Consider the following 26,865-nt stretch of genomic DNA (forward strand, 5'->3'; position numbering starts at 1 on the left):
CCGTACAGTCCCCACCAACTTTGTATTAGCAAAATACCACAGACTGGGAGGCCAAAACAACAGAAATTTATTTTTTCACAGGCCGGGATGCTGGAAGCCCAAGATGAAGGTGTCAGCAGGGTTGGCTTCTCTTGAGGCCTCTCTCCTGGGTTTGAAGATGGCCCCCTTCTTGCTTGGTCCTCCCTTGGGCTTCGTCCTCTGCGTGTCCCTCCCTGCTCTCTTCTTATAAGATCAGCAGTGCCATCAGATGAGGACACCGCCCTTGTGACCTCATTAACCTTAAGTGATTAATTACCCTCAATTACTTCTCTAAAAACCCTGTTTTCACATACAGCCCCACTGGGAGGTGGTGGTTCACTATTTGAATTTGAGAGGCAAACAGCTCACTCCATAGCAGTCTTCTTGATATTTTATGATCAATACCACCACCAATCAAGGCTATAAGATTCCAGAACTTTCCAGCCACTCCACCCTTTCAGCTCCCAAGACAACTGAGCAGAATGGTAACAGCATGACTCCTGGAGGGCTTGCTACAGGCCAGGCACTATTCTAATTATGTTATATGAATTTATGCATTTCATCCTCATGTAGGAGTCCCAGGGGACCTGATGAACAGTCCCATGATCTAAACCAGGGGTTGGAAAGTGTTTTCTGTAGGGGGAGGATGGCAAATTTTTTAGATGTGGGGCCATATGGTTTCTGTCACAACTACTCAACTCTGCTGTTGTAGCATGAAAGCAGCCACAGACAAATGAGTGAGACTATACTCCAATACAACTTTTTTCAAGTAGACTGAAATCCAAATTTCATATAGATTTCATGTGTCATAAAATATTATTCTTCTCTTGATTTTTCTCCATCCTCTAAAAATGTAAAATCCATTCTTATCTGTCACACCAAACACAAACAAGTGAGAGGCCATCGTTTGCCTGGTCTAAACCAATTGAGAACTAAAAGAGTAAAGCAGAGGGAACAGCAAAATCTCACTTTTAACATTGGTCAAGCCAACATGGAGAATGTGGGCAAGGAGACTCCCAAATTTGACAGATTCACACAGTCTACAGCACTTCCACCCTAGGACCTCTCTGAGCTGTGGCAGGTCTTTCCAGTTTATGGCAAGAGACCGGGGAGAACAGAATGGATTCTTCCTGCAAGAAGATGTCCAGTATCTTCTTTCAGACTCAATGATTAACTGAAGTCTTAGTATTGGAGAGAGTCAGGAGTGTTATCCTGGGGAGTCCACCTCATCATAGCACCAGGAAGTCTCCATCTTCCCACAGTGGTACCTCACAATGCTGCTAGGAGGCAGGAACTCTTTGTGTCTGTTTCTTACAGGTGAGGAAACTGAGGCATAAAGAGGTTGAATCACAGGATTCAAGTCTAAGGGGCTGATTAGGAGCCCATCCTCTTTTTTTTTTTTTTTAAGATTTTATTTAAAGGAATCTCTACACACAACGTGGGACTCGAACCCACAACCCTGAGATAGAGAGAGAGGGAGAGAGAGGAAGTCACATACAACACCGACTGAGCCAGCTAGGTGCGCCCGGAGTCTATGCTCTTAACCACCTCACTATATGCCTTTCACGTCCTTCTGCATTTCCTGTCTATCAGAATGCTCAGTGATACTGACTGTACAAGACAGACGAGGGAAGAGTACTCCACCTCCCTTTTTCCTAACTGTAACTGGCCTCAAGCAAAAGGGAAATGCAAGCTCTCTCCCGCTGCCTTCTCTCCTTTGATGTTGGAGAACAATCCATCATAAAGATTTTCTCATTTAGCCTTAGATAATGAAATGCAGCGCCAGAATAATCTCTTGGGGTTATAGACTGATGGAGAAGGGAAATGATCCGGTCTACCCCAAAGAAGAGCTTCCCTGTCTTGAACCCACTCACGTTAACTTACTGTAGTTTCACGTTTCGATGAGAACACTTCCTTATGATGCTCATCATGCTCTTACATACCTTTGAACTCTGTGAAGAAGGCAGGCAAGAAATTAATGTCCTCACTTTACCAAAGAGGAAAGTGAGGCTCTGTCCTTGGGGCTTCAGCTCACAAGGTCCGTGGTCGCACCAAGAGCAGACACCGTGCACTTCCCATGACTCAGCTTCTCTGCACAGCCCCGCAATACAGGGTGAAGTCATTCAACATCAGAGCTGCAGCGTCCTAGCCCCTTTTGGATACTCAGTAGACAGGAATGGTAGAAAAATGTTTGAGAATTCTGCAAGTACATAGGCCTCACAGCATGCACTTCTCAAAATAAAATGTTCACGATTTAACTTTGAAGTGGAAAAAAATAAGATAAAAGCTCTATATGAGGCAACTCCAAGTGATGAAAATTCCAAGTTTATTTTAAAACACACATTTTTATTTTCCAGCGTATGTTTTTATAGTCTCCAAATCTTCTACATGAAAATTATGTTTTTATCTTAAAAAAGAAAAATTTGTATTGTTTAAAGTTTTTTTTTTTTTTTAAGATTTTGTTTATGTATTCCTGAGAGACACACAAACACAGGGAGAAACAGGCTCCATGCAGAGAGCCCAACACGGGACTCGATCCCGGGTCTCCAGGATCACACCCTAGGCTTGAAAGCAGTGCTAAACTGCTGAGCCACACAGGCTGCCCTGTTTAAAGTTTTAAAATACAACTGCAGGGGATCCCTGGGTGGCTCAGCAGTTTAGCACCTGCCTTTGGCCCAGGGCCTGATCCTGGAGTCCAGGGATCGAGTCCCACGTCAGGTTTCCTGCATGGAGCCTGCTTCTCCCTCTGTCTGTGTCTCTGCCTCTCTCTCTCTGTGTGTGTCTCTCATGAATAAATAAATAAAATCTTAAAAAAATAAATAAAATAAAATACAACTGCAGACTTCATCAATCTAAAAAACAGTAGGAAGAAAAGCAGTCTTTTAAATGCATATTCGTAAGAAACAAAAAGAAATCCCCAGGGGTTAAAAATGAAGATGAAAAAAAAAAAAAAACAACCCAGAACCAGAACTTTTCTAGTGGGGTATACTAGTCTGGGAAAAATAAAGGCTTAGGTATTAATGCAACAAGAAAGAAGAAACAATAGCTTGGGCTGGGTGAGGTGAAGAGTTAGAAATAAGGTCCCTATATAAAATCAGACCTCCAAAGAGTTACACTTTCAATTAAAGATTGGGAGATCTTATTAATTTTAGATATCCCTATCTTATTTTTTAAAGATTTTTAAAAAATTATTTATTCATGAGAGACACAGAGAGAGAGAGAGAGACAGAGACAGAGACACAGGCAGAGGGAGAAGCAAGCTCCATGCAGGGAGCCTGATACGGGACTCCATCCCAGGTCTCCAGGATCAGGCCCCAGCCTGAAGGTGGTGCTTAAACGCTGAGCCACCCAGGCTGCCCTAGATATCCTTATCTTATAAATCAGTTAAGTGTATCTTGGGTATCTATTCTACTATTTATGTTTCTACTGACTCTTGCTTATTCCTGTGAATTATGGACTGAGCTCATCTTTAACAAAGCTTTGTCTGAGAATCCTTTGAGGATTTCCCCAAGGTTACTGAACAGCCCAAGAGAAACACATATACACACACACACAAACACAGAGATACTAAATAGTTAGGGAATCCCTCAGCAAAACCATCAAAGCTGATCACCTTAGAGTAAAGTCCACTAGTCAGAAAGCCATACCTATGCAGTCAGAATTTTCAGTTGGCTGTGAGGTACCACAGTATAAACAGTCAAGGAAAACATTTTAGGAAAATCTCTACCATGCAAAATGAACAGATAAAAAGAACTAGGGAAAATTAAAACAATACAAAAAGAAGGAAACATTTTTTTCAGGACAGAAGATAATATATAGCAGAAGAATGAGCTTTAAGGACCAAAAACAAAAAAAAAAAGCTCTTAAAGATTAAAAATATGATAACAGAAATTAAAAAAAACTCAACTGAAATATAGAAGGTAGATTTGAGGTAATCTTCCAAAAAGTGGAATAAAAGGAAATAGATGAAACATATGAGAAGAACAACAAGAAAATTAAAGGACTAATCCAAAAGGTCCAGCAGTTAAAATAAAAGAATTCCAGGACAGATGAGAAAATAGAAGAAAAAATTATCAGATATAATTGAAGAAAAATTCTTCAGAACCAAAAGACATGAGTCTCCAGATTTAAAACTATTCACCAGGTACCCAGAATGATGGATTTACTTCAGCATTTAGTATAGCATTAAATATACCATTTACTACCCGGCCAAACTATCAATCAAGAATGAGAGTAAACTAGGGGCACATGGCTGGCTCAGTCAATGGAGCATGCTACTCTTGATCTTGGGGTGGTAGGTTTGAGCCCCATATTAGGTGTAGAGTTTACTTAAAAAAATAAAAGAAATCAGAATAAACTAATCACACTCTCAAATAAACAAAACCTCAATTTTACTTCCAATGTAGTTCTTCTCAGAAAACGTACATATTTTGGGCAGAATCATTTTACCAAAATGAGAAGAAAAAAAAAAGGAAAGAAATGATCCTACACAGGACCAGGGAAATTTCTCATTGATAAAGAGAGTTCTCCTGATTATGGTCATGCAACAAACATGAAAGTACCTGTACTGTACAGGTGGGAGCCAGCAGATGATTCCCAAGAAGAAAAAAATGAACTCAGTGGAATACGGCTTTTTTCTTAATTGAGATAGAGTTCACGTACCATAAGATTCACCTTTTAAAGTGTGATGTTCACTGACTTTTAGTAATTCACAAGGTTGTGCATCTATCACCACTACCTAGTTTCAAAATATTTTCATTTCCCTCAAAATAAACCCCATGTGTATTCGCTTTCTCTTCCCATTTCCTCTTCTTCCAGCCCTTACAGCCACTAATCTCCTTTCTGTCTCTATGAATTTGCATATTATGCACATATATATGCATATATATATGAGTTATTACCTATATTACACATACACACTTGAAGTATCTTCAGAGTTTACCCATACGATCAGTACTTCATTCTTTTTTTTTTTGAAGTGAGAGAGGGCACCGATTTTATAAAGATTTTTTTTTAAAGTAATGTCTGCACTCAATGTGAGGATTGAACTTAAAACCCCAAGATCAAGAGTTGCATGCTCTACCAACTAAGCCAGTCAGGCACCCTAGTACTTCATTCCTTTTTAAAGCTGAATAATATTCCACTGAATGACTTATCCCACATTCTGTCTATTTGATGCCATTTGGTTTATTTCTACTTTTGGGCTATTATAAATAATGCTGCTACCAACATCGATTACAAGTTTTTGTATGAACTTATGTTTTCAGTTCTTTTTTTTTAAGATTTATTTATTCATGCGAGACACAGAGAGAGAGGCAGAGACATAGGCAGAGGGAGAAGCAGGCTGCCCACAGGGAGCCCTATGTGGGACCGGATCCTGGATCCTGGGATCATGCCTGGAGCTGAAGGTAGATGCTCAACCACTGAGCCACCCAGGCATCTCATGTTTTCAGTTCTTTTGAGTACAATAGAATATATCTGATATTGATTGTGCTAAAAGGAAGTTTGGGAATGAATAAATGGTAACTTTGTAGAATGCTAACATAAAATTAAAAAGAAAAGAAAGAAAAAGGGGAAATTATTACTAATTCCAAATGAAAACAAAAGGTTGAATAAAAACTTTATTCATAGTGGCTTATGTAAACTCTGTGTTCACTGTAAACACAATATTTATATGAATAAAAATAAAAATTATGATATAACTACTTTAGGAGGAAGTGAAGTGAGTGCGTGCGTGCGTGCGTGTGTGTAAGGATGGAGATCCAGACATTGGCCCTTAAAGTATTTCACACACCTTTTAGTAATTGATAGAGCAAGCAAACAACAACAACAAAAATAGCAAAGATAGAAAAGATTTGAAGACATTTAAGAAGCTTGCCGTAATGGTCATTTGTAGAACCTTCACTGAACAGTTAGAGAAAGCCCATTCTATTCAGGCACAAAGCAGTTGACCACAAGGCTTCAAGGCTGATTTCAACAAATACCAAACAAAAGATACCATATGGATAACTTTCTGACCAAAATGTAATTAAGTTGGAAATCAGTAACAAACAATGGGACTGGAAAAAGAATTATCAGCTGAAAATTACGATTTGAGCAGACCCACTGTATTCATTCTCTGTGCTATGTAACAAACTAACACAAACATGGAGGCTTGGAATAGCACACATTGGTTATCTCACAGTTTCTGTGGGTCAGGGTTCTGGGCATGGCTTAACTGAGTCCTCTGCTCAGAGTCTCCTGAAGCTGCAAGCAAGATGTCAGTGGGGCTGCATCCTTCCTTTTCTGGAGCTCTGGTCCTCTTTCTAGCTCCCATGAGTGTTGTTCCTGGTGGAACAGTTCACTTCCTTGTGGTTGTAGGACTGGGGCCTCAGCTCCCGGAGGCCACCACTGTTCCCTCCACTGCCAGGACAGGTCACCTCACAGCACCTGACCTCTTCCAGACCAGCAGGAAGGGTAAGACAGTCTGTCTCTTCCACAGTCCCTAAGTCTTTCTCACTGCCTGTGACATCTTATAAGCATGGGATTAACATCCTGTCACCTTTGCCATATTCTCTTGGTTAAAAGCGAGAGCCGGCTCCCATGTTCAGGGAGAAGGATTATAAAGGGTGGAGCAGTAGGGGGTGGAGATGACGAAGACCATCCCAGAATTCTGCCTACCACGCTCACTGAGAGAATAAGAAATCATGATGGAAATTAACAGACTTCACCCATAGCTGACTTATGAAATCTTTTATTAAAGAAGAATTGACATTTTAATAAGTCATATTCATCTACCTTTGTGGTTTGTGCATTTTGTGTCTTGCTTAAGAAATTCTTTCCAACCCTGAAGTCATAAAGATTTTGTCCTAAAAGTATTAGGGCTTTGCTTTATACATTTAAATCATTAATTTCATTAATTCAATGTAGAATTTACTTGTATGGGGTGTGATATAGGGGTTTATTTTTAGATTTCTTCTCCCATACAGATAGCCATTTTTTTCAGCACCATTTATTGAATAATTAGAACCTTGCCTGCTAATTTCTAATTCAGTCTTTGGTGTATGTCAAGGATTGTGTAAGCATGGATCTATTTCTGGGTCTTCCAGTCTGTTCCCTTGCTCTATCCTTACACCAATACCCATTGCCTTATTAATATGGTTCTTCTACATCAGGGTTTGCTATCTGGTAGAGGAAGCCCTCCCACCATGTTGCTCTTCTTTATCATGGTTTTGACTATTCTCAGACTTTTGTTATTCCATGTGAAGCTTAGATTCAGCTTGCTTAGTTCTACTTTAAAAATACCAGAAGGGCAGCCTCAGTGGTGCAGTGGTTTAGTGCTGCCTGCAGCCCAGGGTGTGATCCTAGGGACCTGGGATCGAGTCCCACGTCAGGATTCCTGCATGGAGCCTGCTTCTCCCTCTGCCTGTGTCTCTGCCTCTCTCTCGCTCTCTCTGAATGAATAAATAAATCTTTAAAAAAATAAAATAAAAATGTTTAAAAAAATAAAAAATAAAAATAAAAATACCAGAATTTGGGACGCCTGGTTGGCGCAGTCACTAGAACATGTGACTCTTGATCTTGGGGCTGTGAGTTTGAGCTCCATGTTGGGTGTAGAGATTACTTAGACATAAAATCTTTAAAAAATACCAGAATTTGAATTGAAATTATGTCATCTATAAAGATTAATTTTGAGGGGCACCTGGGTGGCTCAGTCAGTTAAGCATCTGCCTTCAGCTCAGGTCATGACCTCAGGGTCCTGGGATCCAGCCCCACATGGGCCTCCCTCCTCAGTGGGGAGTTGGCTTCTCCCTTTCCTCCCTTTTTTGTTCTCTTTCTCTCTCACTCAAATAAATAAATGAAGTCTTTTTAGAAAAAGATTAATTCTGGGAAAATTGACAGCTCCATTAAATTGGGCTTCCCCATTCATGTGTATGGGATAACTCTTCCTTTGCTTAGGCCATTTATGTATTTCAATAAAGTCACAGTTTTTTCCACCAAGGTATTACACAATATTTATTACATTTATTTCTAGGTATTTTATAGTTTTTTTTTAACCATCTTGTATACTTTTTAGTATTTAAAAATGATTTTTTGCTTATAAGTAGCAATGCAATTGTTTCATAATCTTATTCCTAAACTCAACAATCTTGCTGAGCTTTCTTCTCAATACTGATGTTCCTAGTGTGGATTTTCTTGCATTTTCCTTTGTATACAGTCATGTTATTTGCAAATAACTACACGTTTGTTTATTATTTCCCAATCTTTATACAAATTTCTACTTCTTGTCGTACTATAGAAGCCACAATATCTAGTAATATGGACACGCTTGTCATGTTCCATGAAATATAACACATGTGTAGGATTTTGATAAATAGCCTTTGCCCTAGTTTGGTGGGAGATTTAAAAAAAAAAATAAATGGAAACAAAAGCAAAATAGGTAATTTGGACTTGATGAAAAAATTTTAAATTATTTTTACATATATCAAGTTGAAATTAAAATGGGGAAGGATTTGAGCAACATTTCTCCAAAGATAGATACATGGCCAATGAGCACATGAAAAGGTGCAATATCATTAGCCATCAGGGAAATGCAAATAAAACCCACAGTGAGGTACCACTTCACACTCACTAAGCTGGCTAGAATGAAAAAGACTAAAACAGTGTTGTCAAAGATGTGGAGGAACTGGCCTCACACACTGCTGGTGGGGATGTAATATAGTACAGCTGCTTTGGAAAACAATTCAGCTATTCTTCCAAAAGTTAAACGTAGAATTGCCATAGGATCCAGCGATTCCCTTACTAACAGTTCCACCACTGAAAAAACATGTCCACACAAAAACATCATTTGTAAGGGCCAAGGGCAGCATTATTTGTAAGGACCAGAAAGTGGGAACAACCCACATGCCCATCAGCTGATGAATGGATAAGCACAAGGTGGTCTCTCCATACAATCAAATAACATTCAGCAGTAAAAAAAAAGAAGTTCTGATTCAGGCTACAACATGGATAAACTTTGAAGTCACTATGCTAAGTGAGAGAAGATAGTCGCCAAAGACCATATGTGGTATGACTCCATCCGGATCGACCCAACAGGCACATCTATAGAGGTGGACAGTAGATCAGAGGTTGCTCGGGATGGGGTGGGTGAAGTGAAGGGTCAGGAATGAGGAATGTGCCCCCAACAGGCACAGAGGTTTTTGTGAGGGGTGATGAAAATGTTTTAAAATTAGATTAGGATTTTGGTTGCACTACTCTGAATATCCTAAAAACTCTCAACTGTGCACTTCAAAAGGGTGAATTTTATGTAAATATATATATATCAGTAAAGCTATAAAAAATTAAATGAGATAAACAACAAATATGTTTCCCATATTACTATGTGTCATGCAATATTTTATCAGGCAATCCTAATGAGAATTTTTAACTAAGAGAATTATATTACATCATATCATACCGTATATCATATTACAGAAGTAGAGCGGTGTCCCGAATACAGAATACACCCTTACTGCCAGGTGACTCTTTCAGTGAAAGCAGGTCATAGAAGAAGTCTGCCACTGTGGAAGCACTTCTAGCAAGCAGTCACAGATATAGTCACAATAACGTTCTCATTATTTCCAATGTCCCTTACGCTGAGGGAGGAGCCTCCACGTTCTGATAGTGACGTCTGAAGACCCTTGTCTCAGTCACCCTGGATCCAGGCAGGTGCACCGCACTACTTCAGGAGCACCTTTCATACAGTCTTTAAGTGAGTGGCACCCCCTAGAGTTGTGCAGAGCAGCAACATGATTCAGGACAGCAGCTCCCGAGTACAGTCTTGCAGAGGTCAAGCTGGCACGTGCCCCCTTGACTAAGGTCCTTTGGGGGTTCTCTGCTGCCCCGGGGGTGCAGGCCAATGTGTAACTTACCCACTCACACCTCCCACATGGCCTGTGCCAAAGTATTTTTAAAGTGATTATGGACAGTGTAAAAACCTGAATGATACAACCAGCTCTGTGGCTGCTATTTTTAATTTTTAATAAAATCCTCAGTATTTCAGGTCAATGTTCTATCATTTTAATATGTGAAAAATGTTCTCTGAATGCAGAAAAAATATCGTCGACCCGGAAGACCCCCGATGTGCCCGGTTGACGCTCACCGGCCAGATGATTGCAGTGCCTCCAGAAGAAGTAGAATTTGCCAAGCAGGCCATGTTTTCAAGGTTTGTATATGCTTTCAAGTTGATTTGCCCCAAAATAAACCTCAATAAAAAGCAGAGGTGAGGACTGTGCCATTTGTTGCCTTTGAAGCAAATGACAGTAATGGTCTGAGTGGCCCTCGGATGGCAGCACTGCCAACCTCACGCTGGCTGTCTTGGCTGCTCCAGGTGGCAGCAGAGGCCACACAGCATCCCGATTGAGGCACTCTTCCTTGCGCCCTTGCAACCATCCACAACACCCTGCCTTGAAATGGAAATACCTGGGCTTTGTAGAGAAGTCAACCCAACAAACATTGTCAAAGGGCCACGCTAAGCAAAGCACAGTGCAGAGGTGAAAGAGCGCCTCTCCAGTGTGGTCCTGTGATGCCTCCGTCTGACTCATGAAGATGCTGGCGGCGGCAGGCTTTCTGCCCCCACCCACCCAACCCACCCACTGACTGAGTCAGATTCTCTGGAGAGAAGATTCAATCTAAATTTTAAAAGCACATTCCAGGAAATTAGCATGAATGCTGAAGTTTAAGAATCACTGCTGTAGGGGTTCCCAGAGAGCGGAGGTTAGAGGTGGTGAGAGGTCAAGGGCTTATGAAAACGTGAGGAGGGTGTGTGCATGGAGGGGTGGTCGCTCGGGTGTGGAGTCTGTCTCCATGGGTCAGGGGGGTGGCCTTGGTCAGAGCCGGGCCCGGGAGTGGCAGGTACCCTCCCAGAGTTGCAGGTGATGAAAACAGGCAGATTAATACTTTGTCTAAGTTAGAGTAATATGAAAGCAAGTGGAGAAGCGGTGTGGGTGGCACTTCAGGAGGTGAAGCATACAGGAGAAGCATCAAATAAGTAGTAGGAGAGGGGAACCCTGGCTTCTCAATGCAGTGGAAAAGATTTTCACATCCACAGAGAAAATCGGAATGAACTCCTGAATCATATCGTGATCAGATACAAAACACGAACGCAGGGTTTTCTGAACATAGACTGAGAAAAGAACAGAGAGGGTGTGTGTGCCCGCATGCGTGATATACTTTCAAGTCCAGCTGTCCTCTTTACTTCTAAACACTCCTCTTTTGTGTTATGATAGGCAGTGAGAAGAGGCCAAAATCTCAGGGAGACCATTGGGTTCGTTAAATTCATTTCCTGCCGTCTGCATCACGCAGGCATGGTGTTGCCAAATTTTTCACCACTATGTTACATGGGTCCCTTTATCTCCCACTTCGACGAATTTCATCTTTAGCTTCTTTTAAGCCCCCACCGTGAGTCTCCTCAAGTTCCTGCCACCTGCCCCTGGCTGCCTGCACGCAAGGCCGGTGCCCCCTGGATTAGGATTTGCTACACCTGCCCCCCACCTGCCAGTGCCAAAGTGTGTTCCAGTTCCAAGTACAAAAGGTGTTGGCTTAAAATAACGACAATCCTTTTATTATCTTGGCTGCGCAAACATTTGGAGTGTTGGCCCATCACATCAGCAATTTAATTTCAAGTGGTTTAGGGGGAAAAACCCAGTTCATTGTAATGTACTTTCAACTTCTCTGTGTGTTTACAGTTATTTCAAAACAAATTATCTCTTATAAGAGGCCATGAGCCTGTTACTGCATCTACATTGTCACAGACATCCTTCCCAGCCTGCCTTTGGTCTTTGAATTTTGTTTCTGACATTATTTGATATGAATATAATTTTTTACTTTTATGAAATTTTAAAGAAGTGAGCCAAGCCCCTGCCCTTACGAATCATGTGTGTGTGTAGAGTTATGCGTGAAGGAGAAAGCAAGTCAGTGAAGGTGGAGTGCAACGTTCCCTGTCCATTCTGGCTAACTCTCTACTTGGTTCAACAGTTCTAAGCCTCTGGCAGGAATGGAGATCTTCCCATGAACAGATTCGTTTCGTGGGCTCACAATTCTTTTGATGCATCAAGCCTGTCTTTGTGTTTCCTGGTAACAGTAACCAGCTTTCACCGAGCACTTGGTCTGTGCAGGTGCTTCACATGTGCAGAGTTGTTTGCTCTCCGCACAACCCCATGATCTGAGCACTGACCATCATCCCACATAATGGGTAAGGAGAGCAGGGTTTGAGAGGCCAAACGGCCCATGAAGCATCATAGCTCATCAGCAGTCAGCCTGGGATTGGAACCAAGGAGCCTGGGACAAGACTGGTTTGCCCCTCGGTGGAGGTGCAGTTTCCCGCCTTCCTGGGGTGTCCCAGCCCCCATCCCTGGCTCCCTGGCTTCTGCCTCTGGCTCCACCCAAACGAGGCCTGGGTTCTGGAGGCCTGCCTCACCTGGCCGATGCTAGTAGTCTGGACCGCTGCCCGGGGAGGGCGCACCCGCTGATGAGAGTGGCTCTCTCGTGACCTCTCCTTTATTTCTACAGACACCCTGTTATGAGGAAGTGGCCTCGTCAGTATGAGTGGTTCTTTATGAAGATGAGGATAGAACATATCTGGCTTCAGAAATGGTATGGAGGAGTATCCGACATTTCGAGGGACGAATACTTCAGAGCAGTCCCAAGAAAGGCCTGATGCAGTAAGAAGAAAGTCCTTGGGGTTTGCAGGAAATGAAAACCTTTGAAGTCACGCTGCCAGACGGCGACTGATCTGCTGTCTGTCTGGTTGCAGGCTTCACAGCCGCCCTGTCATCATCATGACAGAACGAGGGAGGGTGACCAGGGAACCCTGTGCCAGGCTGGAGATTAGAGTACTTGTTTGCAAACCCACACACAGGCACTCACATATTTAGCCTCTGTATCGTAGTCAACCCAGTCTCGCTGACTCGGGAATCATCGTTGGTTGTCGAAGTGACCTGTTGAGACAGTTGCTGTTCCATTCCTTAGGACAAAAAAAAAAAAAAAAAAAAATATGTGCAATGTGATTGCATTGTATTGTGAGCGTATTTTCATTGCTTGCTGTGCCCAAAGCAGTCTGGATTTGAAGCTCACCGCAACCACAAAGGAACTAGATATGCCTCACGTGGCTACAGTCTTGTGTTTGGGGTGAGCACGCAGGGCTGCTTGTCTATGGAGCACTCATCATGCTACTTACTGGACTGCAGATGCATTATGAAGTCACATTTGCTAGAATGTATTAGGCACTTAGGAAGCCTTTGTCCCACTATAACATGACAAACTGCATGAGAACACAGAGTCCTGCGTGCAGCCCCATTCTGGGTGAGCAGGCCTTGGTAATTCATTCTTGAGGCAGGACAGCTTCAGCACCAAACCCCCCAGATCCCAACTGCTAATGCTTCTGACAGATGGTTCCCTTTCCTTAGGCATGAGGAGTGGCATCCAAAATAAGAAGCATCTCATTCTGTGGTGTGTAGAGAGGAGAAGAGCATGGGGGAAGTAGAGAAGGAAGCAAGGACAATATACAAGAGGAGGAATCCAGGAAGTCAGTAATTGAAGGCACACTCCCTGCCCAGCCTTGGACCAGGCCCTTGGCAGGATCATCTCATGTAAGCCTTACAACCAGTGAGAGTCATATCATCATTGCCACTTACAGATGAGAAAACTGAGGCTCAGACAGGCTAAGTCAGCGTCCCATGGTCTGACTCCAGAAGCCACAGCTTCTGGTGAAGTGGCACTTAGATGATTTCCAATCTTAAGAACAAGACAAGAGTGTTATTGAAATGCAGGGGTGGTCATTGAATCAGCAAAATTGGTAAAGTGAGGATTAACCTGTCTGTGGCTGATTTGCCACGGTTAACTACCAAAATAACAAAAACAAAAGTCTCTGAAGTTTTACTGTTACTACAGATTAAAATTTTCTACAAATTATATGCAGGAGCTCCTGGTTTTGCAAGAAACTACATTGTACCTGAGCACACATCTAAGGCCTATAGAGGGCCTATGTGTATACATCCAAGACCTCTTACATTGACCTCTATAAAGATCTAGTAGTACCCAGTTTTCTGTCTTTTTATAAAGGCTATGAACCCTCTTTGGTGGGTTAGGTATGTTGTATAACATAAAAACACAACACTATAGTAAATATACACTTTTTAAATAAGTAAAATGTTATTGATGGTTATACTTTTATTTAAAAAATTAAGACATGAATAGAGTTTGAAATGTCAAAATATATTTTAAGTGCCTATTACTAAAAGCATAGAAAGATGCATGGAATTCTTTGTCAAAAGCCAATTATTGAAAGGGTTCCTAACAATAGCAATTTCTAATATATAAGAATAAGGTAACTTTGATGGTACTTTGTATTTCCAAGTTAAAAAATTATGGCTACCTTCAATTTAGAGATAAGAGGGGAAAACTGGAAGGATAAACCACATACTCCATAAGTCAACCTCATACCTTAATTCTTTGAGCATCACTACCTCCTAGTTCTGTCTTACGAATAATGCTCCTATGCTAAGTTTGCTTTTATAATGAGGTTCCACTTAGCTCATTAACGGCCTCTCTGCTAGCTTCAAGAGGCTTTGCAGTTGTGGGTGCCATTAAAAACCACTGCTGAATGTTATCAGTTATTTATCCAAATTATAGGGAATGAAGTCTAAACAGGTTAGATGATAAGAGTGTTGAAGATACATCTGTTTGAGAATGATGGGCCCCATTCAGGACAGTATGTTTCTGCAAATCTCTGGAAATTTACATTGATGAAAATGTTAAAGGCTGTCCTGGAAGTTCCACACATGGCAATAAACAAGAAAAAAAATTAAATGCATATGATTGGAAAGAAATATCTCTGTTTACAAATGACAGGATTGTCTACATAGCAAATTCCAAAGAATCTACTAAAACAAAACAAAACAAAACTCCCAGAACTAGTGGATTCAACAAGGTTTCAGGATACAAGATCAGCACACAAAATTTAATCACATTTCTAAACACTAACAATGAACAAAGTGGAGACCAAAATTAAAAGCACAATGCCATTTATAATAACTCCAAAGAAAATAAATAGGTATAAATTTATCAAAACATGTACAAGATCTATATGTCAAAAATTAAAAGATGTTAAAGAAATCAAAGACCTAAATAAATAAAGAGATATACCATGTTCATGGATTGGAAGACACAAAATAGCAAGGATGTCGGTTCTCTCCAGATTTAGCTATCGGTTTAATGCAATTTCTGTCAAAGTCCCAGCAAAGTTTGTAGACATATTCAAGTTTATTCCAGGAATTCCAAGACATAGGCCTTGGAATAGCTAAAACAGTCTTGTAAAAGAAAAATAAGTAGGAGAAATCACTCTATTCAATATAAAAATTTATATGTAACTACAGTAATCAAGACAGTATGGCTTTTATTGCTGGAGGCACAGATACATAGATCAACAGAACAGAGTAGAAAATCTAGAAATAGACCCACACAAATATATTCGTCTGGGTTTTATATAAAGATACAAAAGTAATTCAATGGAGGGAGGATAGTCTTTTCAGCAAATATGTTAAAGCAATGGGATATCCACAGGCAATAGAAACCTCAGCCTAAACCCCATACCTTATGTAAAAATTAACTCAAAATGGATCATACTTCTAAACATAAAATCTTAAACTATAAAACTTTAAAAAAAAAATAGAAAATTGCAGGGCCTAGGGCTAAGGAAAGAGTACTTTGATTTGACACCTAAAAGCACAATCCATAAAGGAAAGTTTGATAAATGACTTCATCAAATTTTCAAACTTCTGCTCTGAAAAAGACCATGTTAGAAGAATGAAAAGACAGGCTACAGAATGAGAGAAAATATTTGCAAGTGTATATCTGACAAATGACTAATACCTAGAAATATATAGAGAACTCACAAAACTCAATAATTTTTTTAAAAAAATCCAATTCAAAAATGGAGAACATATACAAACATTTCACTGAAGAGGATATACACATGGCAAATAAGACCATGAAAAGATACTCAACATCATTGATCATTAGGGAATTGCAAATTAAAACCACAATGAGATACTACTATGCACCTATCAAAATTCCTAACATATAGTAACAACACCAAGTATTAGCAAGGATACAAAGAAACTGGATCAGTCATACATAGCTGGTGGGAACGTAAAATGGAACAGCCACTCTGCAAAACCATTTGGCAGTTTCCTATAAAACTAAACATGCAGCTGCCATACCACTTAGCAATTGCACTGTTGGGCATTTATCCCAGAGAGATGAAAACTTATGTTCACACACAAAAAATGTCCATGAATGTTCATAGCAGCTTTATTCATAATATTCAAAAACTGTAAACAACCAGATGTCCTTTAATGGGTGGCTGGTTAAACATGTGATACATCCATGCCCTGGAATACTACTCAGCAATAAAAATAATCTCTCATACAAGCAACAACTTGGATGAATCGCCAGAGAATTATGCTGAGTGAAAAGTCAATCCCACAGGGTTACACACTGTACAATTCATTTATACAACATTTTTTTTATACAACATTTTGAAATGTAAAGTTCTAGAAATGGAGAACAGATGAGAGGTTGCTAAGGAGGAGTTTGGAGGAGAGAGGTGAGTAACCATGAGGGATCCTTACAATGGAAACATTCTGTGTCTTGACTGTATCAATGTCAAAATCCTGGTTGTGGTATGGAATAGTTTTGCATGATAGTACCCTTGGGGGAAACTGGATAAAAGGCAAACAAGATCTCTTTGTATTATTTTCTACAACTCTATGTGAATCTACAATTTCTGCAGTTATCTTAGAATTTGCAATTATTTCAGAGTAAAAAGTTTAATACAAACAAAATACAAGGCTTAGCGGACTTACTAAGGCATTTATGCTATCTCATTGGTCCTTAATGAAATGAAGAACTCAACTATGTGCCAAAATCTAGCAGAACAGACATTAGTTTTCTTTAGTTAACCATTAATGTATGCATTTGTGAAAGAGAAAATTTGTTTTCTAAATGTATTCAATTTAATATTGAATCCAAATTAATAAGAATTCAACAGATTCAAATAAGATTTTATGTGGGACACATAGAAAGGGAGGCTCTCTTCAAATTTCTGACATAAGCATGTTGAGTAAGCTGTAGGTACTGTAGGAATCTGAGTCTGTATATACTGATTCTCCCCCTGATTATAGGAAAGAACTATACTCCTAGTAACATTCCTGGAATATTCCTAAATGTTCTGGGAAAGAAGTCTTTTGTTTCTGTGAACAGCTATATCCTGACCCCTATGGTTTTATTTATAGTGACTGTACATATCCATGATGTTGACATAGGATAATTCTGATGTTACTTGTTTCAATGTACCTTGTATATATTGACTCATTATGAGAGTTATTTTTTAGTTGAAATGTATTTCTGCAATTTTTCCAGAAAGTCTGTATTTCATTTTTAATGATTTATCCATCAAATATTGTCCTGAAAATAAAGCTTCTCTAGAATAATTTACTGATGCACATTTGATTGCTGTAACAGCAAGTCAGTTATTAGAAAATTTGAATTATAATGAAGGTTTGTCTATGCTATATAATGCATGTGGAGTGTGAAATCTATTTTCAACACTAGATATGTCTATTTAACCAAAGACTATTTCATTTTTGATATGATTCTTGTGCTCAATTAAATAAAATTATGATATTTATATATAGGCATTTCATGTAATATTGCAAATTGACGTTATTAGAGTTCTAAGAAAATAGATGCTATTATAATAAATCAGCAGTTTAATTTCCACTAGAAAGAGAAAAAATTAGCAGGGCAGCTGTGTTGATAGGATTTTTTTAAGGCTCTGAGCACGATGCACTTAATTTGCAGATTTGGAAATGCTGATGTAGCCACACCTTGGTGTTTCCACTCTTGGAAGTACTTGCCATTTTTAGCATACTTGTTATTCCTAGAGTTCAGTGCTATGAAAAGGCTCCCTTTCACTGCTGGGAAAACATGCCCAAGGAGTCCCACATTGAGTGTGGCAAAAACTGACACAGGCCCACAGGAGTGAGGAATCCTGCAGCTTCCACAGACCACTGACCAATATTCTGGCTTCTCAGAGATGTTCTTGTCCAGCATGTAGTAACCAGTTGGCCAAATTACCCAGGACTGAAGGCTCTCGAGGACACAGGGCTTTCCATGGTAGAGACAAGAAGGTCCAAACAAACCCAGATGTATTGGTCACCTACCTGCACTCGACCTCAGGCCCTGGTGTCCTGAGCAGATCATCTCCAGAAGTGACCCGTCTCTGAAACTGGGCCATCAGACACCTCCTTCAGTCTCTCTCACTCTCCCTCTGCCTCTGTCCTGCTGCCAGAGCACTGAGGTTCTTCATGCCCACTGTCTGAGTTCACTTGCTCAAGAAGTGACCCCTGACAGGATAGGACTACATGCAGAGCAAGGCCCTGCCTTCAGGAAGCTTCTGTTTTGTAAACAATTAGTAAACGATCAGGTTTTCAAGCCAGGTAATCAGGTTAATGTCTATAAATTTCGCTCCAACACTTTGGCCAATATCTCCAGCATTTTCTGTTGGAACCACCTGGCAGCCTCCTGGCCCTGGATAAACTGATTGCTCATCCCTGCAGCCAAGCATTCAGAGAGGAAGGCCACAGCCACAGAATTGGTTCCCACCTTAGCTCCTAGGTCCACATCCTCAGCTGGGCCCTCCGCATGCTCCCCCCACCAGGAGCTCCCCATTCTCCTCAGTGACTGTCAGGGCCTCTCCACTGTCTTCAGCCCTGGGACCCCACAACTTCGCTGCCGTCCCAGAAGAACTCTGAAGCCTTCAGCTCAGTGCTCCGTTCAGAATTTCCTATTCCCTTCCAATGGGCTCCCCTGCTGCAAGGATTCCCACCGAGGCCACGGCCACGGTTGCGGGATGTAGTGCCCAGCAAGGACTGGTGATGGTGAGGTAGAAGCCAGCATCCGGAGGAGAGTGGGACTGGGGACAGCACCAAAGCTGTTCTTGAAGGGTAGCCGAGGTGCCACCTCATGGGAACTACGCTGGGGAAAGAAGGAGGTGAAGTCAGGAGAGGTGGGTGCAGGGAGAAGCTGGACCAGCTGCCAGGGGGCCCAGTAAAACAAAGAATAGTTGTGTTAACTTTAAAAAGAAAATTATCAGTTATTTTCCCATCAAAAAGAGGCTTTTTTCAGGAATAGCAGAGAATGGCAACTTGGGATGAGCAAACTGCAGCAGAATGCTAGCCAAGCCCGCAAAACAAAGCGGGAGGGTCCTTCATGGTGGAAAAGGAGATGGGGCAGCTCTTACAAACCCAGTGTTCATTGGCATAAACAGGGATTCGAACTGCAGTGGCTTTTCACCGGCTGAGTTGTGACAGTCTCTCCCTGGCCGGGCTGTTGGAGCACCCAGGAGACAGCCCTTTCCCCCTGCTGCCTGGAGAGTGAAGTAGCAGCTGTCTACTTGGTGGGTGAGTCTTCCCGTTGGGTGTGCAGTTGGCCACCAGTGGAGGGGCGTGAGGGCCTCCCCTGCTGGCCTCCTCGCGCCAGGTTAAATGAGGTTTCCTTATGGGTGGGGCATTTGAGGCACCCAGCTGGAAGGCCAGGTAAGCAGGGAGATGTGGGTGCTAGTCTCTCCAGGGCCCAGCTGCCAGCGATCACCAAGGCCAGCCGTGGCTGTGGGAGCGGCAGCGGAAGAGCCCAGAAGATGATGATTACAGTGAGCCACGTGCCTAAGTCAGTGAGTGAACAGGGAGCAGGGAGGAAGGCAAGAGGGGCACTGAGCCCAGGGCTGGGGGAGCGGGGTGCCCACTGTCATCTTGTCAGCTTGCTGAGACTAACCTCAAGTGGTGAGCTTTTAAAGGAGCGGGGCTGTGTGTCTTGTTTTAGGCGAGCAGCAGTGGTTTGCAAAGCACTGCTGACAAAGCCTCTAAAATACAGCGGCATGGCTTGAATCTGGTTTTTTCAGCTTTGGGAATTTGGAAAATGAGTGAATCCCTTGAATCCTGGTTTCCTTATGTGCAAAGTAGGAAGATTATCATCCAGCCCCTGGCTCGCCATAAGGGTTGAAGAGATGGTGGCATTATGTCCTGTTATTTTCTTTTTTTTTTAATATTTTATTTATTCATGAGAGACACACACACACACAGAGGCAGAGACACAGGCAGAGGGAGAAGCAGGCTCCATGCAGGGAGCCCGACGTGGGATTCCATCCCGGGTCACCAGGATCACGCCCTGGGCCAAAGGCAGGTGCTCAATCACTGAGCCACCCAGGTGTCCCTATGTCCTGTTATTTTCACCTTACCTATTAGCCATGTGTCCACGTGCCAAGCTCGTCAGCAAGACTGTGAGCTGCCTGAGGGGGCTGATCTCACACTGTGCCCGGTTCACGGCTCATGCTGAGCACTGGACAAACCGTTTGGCAAGAACAGATGAATTATCCGTGGGCCTGGGGGGGGGGCTCCCCAGGTGCCGGGGGTACCTCCACTGACACATTTTCTTCACCCCGTCTCCTGCTGTGGCCCTCGTCCCCAGCGGTCCTGCGGAGGCCGTGCATCCTCCGGGCCACTTCCAGACAAAGTGCTGGCCCTGCCGGAGCTGACAAAGCGGTCAGGCTTCCCAACCCGGCGGGTTTTTCACCGCAGCCTGGCGAAGGGTCGCTGCGCCACCCGGTGGCGACATGTGGGGACTTCACCTTTTCCCCGCCCCGGACTCCAGAGCCCGTGAATGCAGCGTCCAGGCCCGGGAGCCGCCTTAGGGCAGGTACCCGCGATGGGCACGCACGCACACCAAGCTCTCCCTTTGAAAACGTACCCAGGTAAGTGTTTTCCTCGCACACGGTGATAGGACAGACACAATACTTTATGACATTTTGATAGTGATTTTTAATTATTTATGTCAAAGATTTTAATTATTTATCTGTTAATTATGTATAAAGTAATTATTTAATTATAGCAGTTCCTGTTATTGAACTCCTGCTATAAGCCAGGTATTTCACATACTTTAAAAAAAAAGTCTCATTTAGGTTTTACATCTGCCCTGCAAGGAAGAAACTACTTCAGTTTTCCACCTGGGAAAACCTGCAGCTCAGAAGCCCTTCAGACCTGCACTCCTGGGGCCCAGTACCAGGTAGGGAGCCCAGTGGGTACTAAACCCAGGACCGTCTGACGCCAACCGCCCCCCCCCCAACATTGTAAGGGTTTCAGGAAGATCTCACTTCTTTCTTTTTATTATTATTTTATTTATTTATTTATTTATTTATTTATTTATTTATTTATTTATTTATTTATTTATTTATTTATTTTATTTATGATAGTCACACAGAGAGAGAGAGGCAGAGACACAGGCAGAGGGAGAAGCAGGCTCCATGCACCGGAAGCCCGACGTGGGATTCGATCCCGAGTCTCCAGGATCGCACCCGGGGCCAAGGCAGGAGCTAAACCGCTGCGCGACCCAGGGATCTCTATTATTATTTTTTAGGATTTAATTTATTTACTCAAGAGAGACACAGAGAGAGAGACAGAGACACAGGCAGAGGAGAAGCAGGCTCCCTGCGGGGACCCTGATGTAGGACTCGATCCCAGGACCCGTCCTGAGCCAAAGGCAGACGCTCAACCACTGAACCGCCCAGGCCCCTACCTCAGTTACTTCTAACTAGTTTTTCTTCCATTCTCCAGCAGGGTGAGTGGCCGTCCCTGGCATGGCCTCAGCTTAGGCAGGTGCTGCTTCCAGCAGATGCAAGGACCCTAAATCAGTGGAGAGTTTACCGGGTGCCAGGCCTGCTGCGAGCCCTTCACAAGCTGTACCCTCTTTACTCATTGCAACAATACAGCTACCCTGGGAGGTAGAGCTTCCTCTATTGCCAAGTGAGAAAACCTGCCCAGGGTCACGCAGCTAATAATTGCTGGTGCCTCACATCCATGCTCTGAAACATGACTCAACAGGTTTATCTGTGTATTTTTCAGTATCAAATTGTGATTGACATTTTAATTTTGATTCAGTAATACAAGAATAGTAATGCAGACCCACGTCCCCTAGCCACTCAGTGGGAGCTTTTGCAATAATCCCCACCTCACTCCCAGCTCGAACTTCTTGGGTCTTTGGCTCTTCGGTTCTTCCAGCCCTTCCAACGTCTTTGTAGCTAAGTCCCTACCTTCAATCCTGTTTAGTAGAATTATCTAGATTGTTTTTCTGATTGGACACTGATTAACACTTTCTAACAAGAAAGAAATGTTCTTGGCAGTGATCTCTTAGGTTCTCGTGGAAGAGAAAAACATTTCTTCTGTCATGACTCACATTTCCCAGGTCATACGATATTTTAATTAGTTTTAAAATCATGCTCTGGATCCCTCTGACGTGAATGCCACTTTTTTATAGACAATTGTGAAAGAACGATGTCGTGACCTAAAAGTGTTTGGGAACAGTGAAATAGTATGACTGTTTGGGGTTGGTTGGTTGGTTTTTAAACATAGCAATTACTTTTTATTGTATTCATCTGTGGTGTACTACATTCAGCAAAGTAGCTGGTGATTTTTTTTTTTTTTTTTAATAAAGACTCAAACAATTCTCTCCCCAGACATTACACTGAGAAAGGAAAAACTGCCCTACCCTGAATCTGGATGGCAGAACAGAAACAAAGCCAGCTGCAAAGTTAACTGGAAACAGTATTACTCCCAAGGTCATGGTAAAGCTGTAAAATGTCATAACAAACCCCCTTTTGAGTGACTTCTATTTTCTGGATGAGAAGCCTTGTTCTAAAACCAGAGGCCATCAAGAAACACTGCTGTTTAAAATCCAACCAGCGAGAATGAAAGCCCGCACTCTTTTGCTGGGCAGATCTATGTCTTTAACATAGAGAAACAGCCTCCATTTCAACCGAAATGCGGGCTCCAGACAAGACATTTATATAGCTATCTTCGCTTGCTAATTCCCAAGAAGCAAAGCCCTGAGTTTGATTTGCAGTTTACACCCAAAACTGACCCCTAACACACAATCCTGTTTGTTTTGAGGCTATTCAAACATTACTTCATTTAAATTTTACCTAAACTCCCTTCCCCTAAATTACATAATAACCTTATCTCTTTCTTTGTTTGGTGAAATGCCCCAGGGCTCCGCTGGTATGCAGGCTCTAGTTCCTTGAACCAATAAACCTGACTTTGTCAGACTTGGGGTTTGTCCAGATGGCCTTTGTCTGAGCAGGCTAGGATAGCATCCACACATCCAAATGTTCCTGCCTCACAGTGAGGACCCCCCACCCTTTTCCCTAGCCATCAGGAAAGCTGAATTGTTATCCAGAGTTGTTTGACAGGCATAAAACAGATCAAAGGAGTAGAATGGGTTGGAAGGGGTTATTCATCTAAACTCAGAAACAGGGAAACAAGATCATCTTTATTCCCTAATAGAGAATGCAGCCAAATTATTCTTATAATCCAGATTTAGGAGGTCTCTCCCTAGAAGAGGGTGATGGGTAAATGCTTAATATCACTGACAAAGCTCTATTCCAAGGCACCATTCTCTAAGTCATGTTTGTTTGCAGCATATAGCCATTCTATCTCCCAACAATTTATTAAATATTGATTAATACTTATTGATAGATTAGAACCACTCAGGAAGTTTTGAGATGTCCTTCCATGACAACCAATAATTTCCATATCATGTGCCTAGTTGATTTAGATTGCATCTCAGTATTTCAATCATCTATTGCTGTGTAACAATTTACTCCCAAACTCAGTAGTTGAATGCAATGACATTTATCATATCACACAGTTTCTGGGACCAGGAATTCTCATTATGCACATTGCTAGAATTTTTAGGGAATTTAAATCCAGATAAAACTAAAGTTGAGGGATCCCTGGGTGGCACAGCGGTTTGGCGCCTGCCTTTGGCCCAGGGCGCGATCCTGGAGACTCGGGATCGAATCCCACGTCGGGCTCCCGGTGCATGGAGCCTGCTTCTCCCTCTGCCTGTGTCTCTGCCTCTCTCTCTCTCTCTCTCTGTGACTATCATAAATAAATAAAAATTTAAAAAAAAAACAAAACTAAACTAAAGTTGATACTACTACTACTCCTAATTGAATGGGGATACTATATACTTAAATTACATTAATATAAATGAAACCTTGAGAAAAACTTTATTGTTGTGTGTGTGTATTCATATATCCAGTCAGCATGTTCACATTTCTCAGGCCTAGAATACAAATATAGTTTGTGTTAGGAGCCATAAACCATGGAAATTGTACGCTTCAAAAGTTGAGCAAGTCAAGGGCACCTGGCTGGTTCAGTCGGTGGAGCAAGCAACTCATGATCTCAGGGTTGTGAGTGCGAGCCCCACATTGGGTGCGGAGATTACTTGATAATAAAATCTTAAAAAAAAAAAAAGGAAAGCACATTTATGATAACATCAAAATATTTTATGAAAACTTAATGATTCTGCTCATTTGGGCCCAAAGAAAAACTAAGTGGGAGGTTATATATATAAAATAGTGTAATTAATTAGGATCTTGGAAGTAACCTATGTTTTATACAATAATCCCTGTTGTAATGGCTGTTTAATGTAAATCAGCCCTTTCCACCGGTTTTTATTAAAAATAGAAAAGGCGGGGTGCCTGGGTGGTTCAGTTGGTTAGGTGTCTGCCTTCAGTTCAGGTCATGATCCCAGGGTCCTAGGATCCAGCCCCATGTCAGGCTCTCTGCTCACTGGGGAGCCTGCTTCTCCCTCTCCCTCTGCCTGCCTCTCTCCCTCGTTGTGCTCTGTCAAATAAATAAATAAAATCTTAAAAAAAAAAAAAAGGTAAGGAGTGCCTGGCTGGCTCAGTTGGTAGAGCATGTAACTTTTGATCTCAGGGCTGTGAGTTCGAGTGCCACATTGGGCATTTTAAATTCTTCTCTAAAATGAATGGTATTTCTTCTATGTGGCATATTTTTATATTTGATGTAGTATTTAACATGCCTTCTGGTAACGTCAGTATTTTTCAAACACCTCATGAGGACCTAACAAAAGATAAGGCAGTGTGGAGTACCAGATGAGTCCAGGTACAAGGGACTCAAACAGACCTGAGTGAGTTACTGGCTATGCCACTTACTACTACTGTGTGACCTTGGACAAAGTACTTGACCTCTCTGATCTTTCATTTTCTCCATAGTAAACTGAGAGTAATAATCCATAAATGCCATAGAGTTGTTCTGAAGATTAAATGAGTTGTGTAAATAAAGGCTCTTGGTACTGTGCCTGGAGTTTCATTCTTTAAGTGATAGCTGTAATTGTAGTCTGCCCCACATGAAAAAGGCATGGAGTCAGGTACAAACATAGAGCAATTTTCAATGTCAACTTGGGAAGTTAAGAATTCTGTTAATAAATACTAAAGAATGTGTACAGGTAAGCATAAAGGTCTGTCATGATAATTCTCTTTTTATTTTTTTTTAATTTTACTTATTTATTCATAAGAGACACAGAGAGAGGTAGAAACACAAGCAGAGGGAGAAGCAGGCTCCCTCCTGGGAGCCCCATGCAGGACTAGATCCCAGGACCCTGGGATCATGCCCTGAGCCAAAGATAGACACTCAACCACTGAACCACCTAAGTGTCCCCCCCTTTTTTAAAAAAATATTTTTGTCATGATAATTTCTATATTTTGTCTCCTTCCATTTTTCTTTTAGCCTAACATACCTTCATCTATACCTCTATGTGTAGTCTTTCTGAATCATTTTGCTTGAGGTCTTGTTTGCAGCATCTAGTTGGGTGTAGTTTTATGACTCAAAGTGAAAATCTTACTGTTTTACTAGGTGAGTTATGCCTGTTCACATTTATTGATGTCATTGGTATGTTTGGTCTCTGTCATATTTTATAATGACGTATATTTTATTTACTGTACTTCTTTTTCTTTTTTTTTTAAGATTTTATTTATTTATTCATGAGAAAGACACAGAGAGAGAGGCAGAAACACAGGCGGAGGGAGAAGCAGGCTCCATGCAGGGAGCCCGATGCGGGACTCGATCCAGTGACCATGCGATCACACCCTGGGCCGAAGGCAGATGCTCAACCGCTGAGCCACCCAGGCGTCCCGTGTACTTCTTTTTCTAAAAGATGCGCAGTCTTGGGGTGCCTGGGTGGCTCAGGTAAGTGTCTAACTCTTGATTTCACTCAAGTTGTGATCTCAGAGTCACGAGATAAAGCCGGTGGCTTCCTAAGATTCTCTCATTCTGCCCTTTCTCCCCAACCCACGTACACATGTGCGCTTCTCTCTAAAAGAAAGAAAGAAAAAAAAGAAAGAAAGATGTGCACCCTTTACTCTTATTTATTAAAACACTTTTGGTACTTAGGAAAGTTCGTGTTTTCTTCTGGTGGTCACCTCTGTACTTAGGCTTTTTTTCTTCTGCAGTATCTAATCGGCTATTAATTCCACTGTGTGGTTCATCTCTAGAGTTTTCATGTGTGTCTTTTTTATATCTCTCTTGTCTCTACTTAACACATTCAAGCTTTTCATTCTTGAACATAATAACAGAGTTATATTAACTTCGCTTTGTTCACTGATTTAATCATTTTGTCATTTCTGGACCTGTTTCTATTGATTTGCTCTCCTCCTCACTGTGGGTCATATTTTCTGGCTCCTTTGCATGCTCAGAAATTTTTTTTTTAAGATATTATTTTTAAGTAATTTCTATATCAAATGTGGGGCTCGAATCACAACCGCAAAACCAAGAGTGACACACTACACCGACGAGCCAACCAGGTGCCCCTGTCTGCTTAGAAATTTTTTATTGAATAGCAGAACACCAGCATTTTTTCTACCGAATATTGTATCTTGTTTTGGGGACTAGATGTTTCTGTGTTCCTATAAAT

The 26,865-nt window shown here is 41.7% G+C and overlaps 1 protein-coding gene across 2 annotated transcripts in view; it reads left to right on the forward strand.

Moving 5' to 3' along the window:
* The window catches only part of CREG2 (cellular repressor of E1A stimulated genes 2), a 37,749-nt gene extending 18,271 nt beyond the window's left edge, over window positions 1-19,478 (forward strand). The window contains exons 3-4 of one of the 2 annotated variants that reach the window (XM_041757480.1): window positions 10,088-10,201; window positions 19,367-19,478. In XM_041757480.1, the coding sequence (XP_041613414.1) occupies window positions 10,088-10,201; window positions 19,367-19,406 (154 nt within the window). In that variant the 3' untranslated portion in view covers window positions 19,407-19,478. Of the gene's footprint in view, window positions 1-10,087; window positions 10,202-12,546; window positions 17,691-19,366 lie in introns of those variants that run through there. The other variant, XM_041757479.1, reaches the window with a different exon arrangement.
* The last annotated feature ends 7,387 nt before the right edge of the window (window positions 19,479-26,865 follow it).

Source organism: Vulpes lagopus, chromosome 5 (genome assembly GCF_018345385.1).
Source record: "Vulpes lagopus strain Blue_001 chromosome 5, ASM1834538v1, whole genome shotgun sequence".
Taxonomy (NCBI): domain Eukaryota; kingdom Metazoa; phylum Chordata; class Mammalia; order Carnivora; family Canidae; genus Vulpes; species Vulpes lagopus.